Source organism: Hevea brasiliensis, chromosome 11, assembly GCF_030052815.1.
Source record: "Hevea brasiliensis isolate MT/VB/25A 57/8 chromosome 11, ASM3005281v1, whole genome shotgun sequence".
Lineage (NCBI taxonomy): Eukaryota > Viridiplantae > Streptophyta > Magnoliopsida > Malpighiales > Euphorbiaceae > Hevea > Hevea brasiliensis.
The window spans coordinates 22,461,557-22,467,705 of NC_079503.1; the positions used below are offsets into that span (position 1 = coordinate 22,461,557).

General features: G+C 29.6%; 1 protein-coding gene across 1 annotated transcript; it reads right to left on the reverse strand.

Annotated features, from left to right (window-relative positions):
• Positions 1–326: 326 nt before the first annotated feature.
• LOC110671325 (terpene synthase 6, chloroplastic-like) lies at positions 327–4,960 on the reverse strand. The gene is made up of 13 exons (XM_058129469.1): positions 4,848–4,960; positions 4,673–4,716; positions 4,110–4,582; positions 3,812–4,014; positions 2,595–2,715; positions 2,433–2,530; positions 2,138–2,343; positions 1,953–2,062; positions 1,782–1,880; positions 1,454–1,669; positions 1,228–1,369; positions 895–1,140; positions 327–772 (listed from the first exon to the last, which is right to left on the reverse strand). Exons 1-13 carry the CDS (start codon positions 4,930–4,932, stop codon positions 452–454), a joined length of 2,364 nt encoding a protein of 787 aa, XP_057985452.1. The 5' UTR covers positions 4,933–4,960; the 3' UTR covers positions 327–451.
• Between the last annotated feature and the right edge of the window lie 1,189 nt (positions 4,961–6,149).

Consider the following 6,149-nt stretch of genomic DNA (forward strand, 5'->3'; position numbering starts at 1 on the left):
AATAAAATTTGAGATAAGCTCGGATATTACAAATATTAATCGGATTCATATTCAGATATGATGATTTTCACTTTAAGTTAATTACAGTGACTTTCACGGATACCTTGTTGCCGTCCCTCGTATGTCCTAAGTTCCTATTCTAAAAATTGCATTTGTGTAGTTGTTCTCCTGTTATTTTGAATGGAATGGAATTGAGGAGGAACTAGATTATACAGATCCAATGGGCTTTCAGAAAATATAATTAAAAAAAATGTTTCTTATAGTAGTTATAAATTTTTTTAGTAAAGAAAGAATTATAATTTAACTCTTTTGTTTGCACCTAAATATAGGGAAGGAGTTACAATGTCACAGTATTAAACTCTTGAAGTCCAACCGTATTATTGCTTTGACAAGGTGCGAAAAAAAAGGGAAGAATCCCAACATAGTGTAACCATGATTATGCTTTATAAATTTAACCCAACTTTGAGAACGGGGGTAGAAGGATTGGTTCATTGATGACTGCATTCACAGCACTAACCATCTTGTGTGGACTTGAATAGCCATCATCACCCAAGTAAAAGAGGTGCAAGATCTTGCACGTCTTCCAAAACATATCTTTGCAAGCTTTAGGAACCACGCTTCTTTTTGTTTGCTGCACCATTCTCAGTAATTCTCTCCTATGGCTCTCTACGAGTCTTGCAACCTCCTCCTGAGCCTCCTTTTCAGTCATGGATCCACGATCATGTACTATGGTTAATGAGACACTATTCAGCTTCCCTTGTGCACCTTCTCTCTGCAAGTTAATTTGCATCAGTGCACCAATGGAGTGTAAAGAAGAAGTTGGTGAATAGAAATTAATGCATGGTTATTATATTTATATACATTGAAGAAATTAACCAAGCGATGTGTATATACCGTAACGGATGCACGATCATTTAGAAGTCGCCCAATCATGCTGAGATGCATGAAGAGATTGTTGTACTCCTTGGTTTCTACAACTTGCTCAGGGAGTTTAATGCCCAGAAAATAAAGTGAAGTGAGAATAATAGGTCCTAAGCCAAATGATACATATCCATTTGTAATGTACTCATACATTGTCGGTACTAGTTTGTCTCTTGCCCACTCAGATTCCTTTAACATGGTATCCAGAAGATCGATCCACTACACATACGATATACACACATTATTATGATAATTAAACGTAAAAATTTTGCAACTAATTAATTAAAATGAACATGTACTTCCTACAATATCAATCAAGTGCTTTCTAACGCATCGGCCTTGTTTTTTTCTGGCCTTGTCAGCAATGTCATTAGTTGTGTCATAAATTGAATAAAAGAGTATCTCCACATCTTTGGACTTGAATCCAACAGTTGAGTGATCATCCCATCTGAGTTCCATGAGATCTTTTGTTAGATAAATTAGAATATGGATAATTAATTAGAAGATGGAGTATATATACACACATATATACCTATGAACCAATTCAATGAGGTTTAGTAGTTCCTCCATCGAGCCACCAAAGTCGAAGAAATCATCGACTACAGTAGTTAAAACGCAATTTTGGGCCCATGAGATTCGAGCATCAGACAGATGAGGGTCGGGAAGGACTGCAGCAATGGAGAAATAGGTATATGCAATTGTCTGCCTTGCAAACTTCAAATTTTTAAAACTATATTCTTCGACCCATCTGCTTTATTTTAGAAATTATTCGAAAATACAATTGTAATTAATTATTCATAGAAATTCCTTCTTATTGGAGATTAGGGGAAAACAAAACAACAACAAAGCAGTGAAATTACTTCTCTAGATATTTCATTTCTTTGCGGTATATGGCCTGACAATCATTGAAGTCTTGGAATGAAAACGTCAAGAGATCTCTGTTATCAATATTGAAATACCTATAAAGAAAAAAAAAGTGAAAGATATTAATTTTTATTATCAAAAAAATATAATAAGAAATGCCGCCTTACCTATAAGATGTTTTAAGAAGTGAGATGTCATCTACACTGTAACTCTCAATATAATGACGGCTTTCAATTCTTTCCAAATTGGCATATGGATGTTTCAGAGCATAATCCACCTGTATATTTAATATTCTTTAATTATTTTTATAAAAGAAAACATAAATTGAAGCCATTATATGTTTATTATGTACCTCATTATGCAAACTCTTGTCTTGAATTGCCTCAGTACTCGCTAACTTCTTTTCAAGATAAGTTCTTGTCCAAGCATAAATTCTTTCCAGAAGAGGTTCATTTTGAAATATTGTCATCTGTGAAGCCTTGTATAATTCCCAAATAGACTTTACATCGCTCGCCGAATTTAAGATATTTTCTTGTCTGTCAAAATTTACTAATGTATCTGCATGCAGCAAGACGTGTAGATATTCAAGTGGTAAGCTAAGTACAAACTCTCAAACGCCTTAAATTCATAGATGGAAAAATTTTTACCTGAAGAGATTTCGTATCCATTCATCCGTAGGAGACGAAATGCCATGGCAAGACATGCAGGGTCTGAAAATATTTCTTCACTGCCTTGCGTCCAGGATCTGTTCACCAAACCACTTAATCATTTCGTGTCCGAATTACCAGGGGGTTTCAATGGAGAATCACCTGTGTATGTCATCTAGCGTGGTTGCTATTACTTCAGTGAAATGTCCATCAATTCCCAGCTTTGCCAAATTGTCGATCATATAGAGACGAGGATAGATATTCAATGGATAAATGGTAGGAACTGAAGAAAAAAAAAAAATTTAACTCAATATATATTAAAGCCTAAGATTAAAGAGGATTAAACTGGAATTTAATGGGTATATTATTAAATAAATATTATTATATAATCTACAATAATAATAATAATGCATTATTACGATAATTAATTTAATATATTTTATAAATAATTATTAAAATAAAATTAATTATATTTGAAATTTTAATTTTTTATAAAATAATTTAAAATTTTTAATTAAATTTTAGATTTAAATAATATATATATATATATATATATATATATTGGAGGAAAAATTGCCAAAACTGAAGCCCAGTTATGATGATGTGTCAAGCTATTTATGTTTTGGATGGTTCAGGTTTGAATCCTATTATATGCGAGTCCCTTTTTTTTTTTTTTTTTTAAGTGAGCTAATAAACTGTTTAAATTGACTGGTTTGGTCCTATTCTGACGACAAACGTAATCTACGTAAGGGAAATTCTTAGGAATATACTATATATAGAAATTCTCGGGGCAGAGCTATGTTAGGGTTAGAAGGAAGCCATGGCCCCCCAAACCCCAGCAGCTCCCATTAAAATTTATTACAAAAAAAATAAATATTTTTTATTTATAAGTAAATTTAATTAAAATTACATTAATATATTCAATATCATAAACAATTAATTGTAATTTAATATAATTGGTTACCATAATGATATCTTTCTATTTTTATTCATATTAACTTTTAAAATTTTAATTTTTTAAATTTTATCAATAAAGTAATTATTCAATAAATTATATATTCTAATTATTTTTATCTATTCTAAAGTATTTTCTAATTAATTGATAGTTTCATTATTATTTAATCACAAATAAATTTGTTTAATCCAAACTATATGCTATATAATTAATATATTTTTGCATAAATATGTTTAGTCATATATATGTACATAGGTATATTATATTTATAATATGTGTGGTCATATATATGTACATAGATATATTATATTTATAATTTTATACATGACTTCCTTGTAGTTTAATGCTTAGTTCCGCCACTGCTCAAGTATATCAATATGAAAACTGCCCCAACTTAATTGAGAATAAAACTATGTATGATCACCTGCTTTGTCGAATTTTTTCACCAGTGAGTACAGGTAATCTAAACATTTTCCATCATGAAGATGAATAAGAGCAGCTGCAGTTGCAGATGGTGAATTGAAGAGCGAACCGTTGCTTCTTTGATATTTCATTAGCTTCTGCCAATCATTTAATCGGGTCAGCCCCTCTGCAAAGTATGCAAGATGATTTGTCTCTACTTGGAAACTGCACCCGGAGGAACTCAGCATGAATATATAATGCCAAGTCATTAATTATATGTAAAAGTTGAATAAAAAAAATCACAAGTATATATATTATGCCTTTTAATTTCCAAATCTCTCTTGAGAAGCATTCCCTCAATTGAAGAGTTGTTGAAAGGAAGATTCAAGCCCATGTCTCTAGCATGCTCAATCATGCCTGGAAATATTATATCAAATCCAAGTGGAGAACGTTGATGCTTGTCAGTGGCAGCCCAAATGTTAGAGGCGATGAAGTTCAGACCTTTATGCACAAGTTGGTCAGCAACATTCCACTTGTGTAGAGCTAGTAGACAAGCCAGTGTGGAAGAGAGTGAATCTTTAATTAGGAGGGGATGAGCAGGGTCAAAAGCCCATGAACCATCAGGCTGTTGATTCTCCATAATCCAGTTCAGGCATTGTGGGAAAAGAGGCTGCTTGGAACTATTCTGGGAGGGTACCATCGCAACCCATGCAGTGTCATATGAGGAAACTGATAGCTCAACCTCATCTTTCTTCAACATATCTCTGATTTTTGTAAGTGAATTTTTTGCATTCTGCAACAGAAATATGGAATTTGTCCATCTTAATTAGTTATTAAAATAGATTAAAAGTTTATAAGAGAGAAAGAGAGAGAGAGTGCTTACGACAACATTCTGCGGCTTTCTGTTGAGCAGCTGTGGAGATGGGTCTGCTCACGCTCAACACAAGAGGAAATGAAAGACTTGCTCGTTAATATTAAAACATGTGTAAAATATATAAAGTAGGTATCTAGCTAGTTAATTAATTAATTAATGCCATTGACCTTGTTTTTCTCTATACCTGGTGAGTTTGGCTTTCCTTTTATGCTTTGCGCTAGCACAATCTTGAGAGTGGCACCACTGCCTGTAAGGTATAGATTAGCCATTTGGAATGGGTTGCTTTTAGTTTTGTAGGGAAAGAGAAAGAAAAAGGTAATGGCTTGCTTTCTGACCTGGTTATAATTTATATAGGTTAAGTTAGGAAAATGGCACTGAGATTGGCAATAATTACAGGTTCACCACTCAAAATGATTGGGGGAATTGATTTGTAAACTCTACCATCGGATCCAATATTTCTGATATTAAAAATAAGAATTAATAATATCCACATACTGTTAAATTTTTATGAAATAATAATTTAAAAAAATTTTAATTATGAAATTTTTATACGTCAAGTGGTATTTTGTTAATTTCCTTTGTAGTTATTTAGAATTTTTTTTTTATTTTCATTTCAATAAATTAGGAAATCCGATTTCGATAATTAAGGGAATCACCGTTATCTTTTTAGCATGAGAATCAAAACAGAAATATGAAAATGACTATTTTGTTAAAGACTAAATGCTCAATTTTATCATGTAATTATTGGAATGTTTTAATTTTTATATTTTTATACTATTAATTCAAATAAAAATATAAAAAAATAATATTTTTATATTTCAAATAATTAAATAAAATAGAAATTATAATTATAATTACAATTATAATAATTAAAATTATTATAGTATTTAAAATATTTTTATATTTCAAACAACTAACTAATCTTATAATTAAAATAATTATAATAATAATAAAAATATAATACTACTATTTTTATATTTTATATAAATAATTAAAAATAAAATTTATAATTACAAATATAATTAATTGTACCTAATTAGAATGAAACATAGTAAAAATATAATTTCTATATTTTCATATAATTACCAAAATAAAAATTTTTTAATATAATTAACTTTAATTATTTAAAGTAAAAAGATAAAATATATTATTTTTATTTGTACTTGTAATTAAATAAAATTGAAAAATTATAACCAATTTAAATTAAAAAAATATAAAAAATACTATGGGTTGATTTTCTATATTTTATATTCTCATATAATAATTAAAATAAAAAATATATAAAAATATAAAAAAATTAAGTATTTTGATTCTTTAACTTATATATACAAATCACATACCTTAAAATGAATTTGATTTTAATTATATAATAAATTAAAAATAAATGAAAATTTATCCTTCTGCTTTTGATTTTACTTCTTCCGAATACAATATTGATTCTGATTATAGTGTGTGAAACAAGCAAGATCAAAATCATTTGGCCTAT

What these genes read in the sequence shown, in the direction of transcription:
- LOC110671325 (XM_058129469.1), bottom strand. Translation starts at nt 4,932, where the DNA reads ATGGCTAATCTATACCTTACAGGCAGTGGTGCCACTCTCAAGATTGTG. An exon ending in AGGAAAGCCAAACTCACCAG is followed by an intron (nt 4,717 to 4,847) that starts GTATAGAGAAAA and finishes GAGCGTGAGCAG; the next exon opens with ACCCATCTCCACAGCTGCTC. An exon ending in CTCATTGAATTGGTTCATAG is followed by an intron (nt 1,370 to 1,453) that starts GTATATATGTGT and finishes CATGGAACTCAG; the next exon opens with ATGGGATGATCACTCAACTG.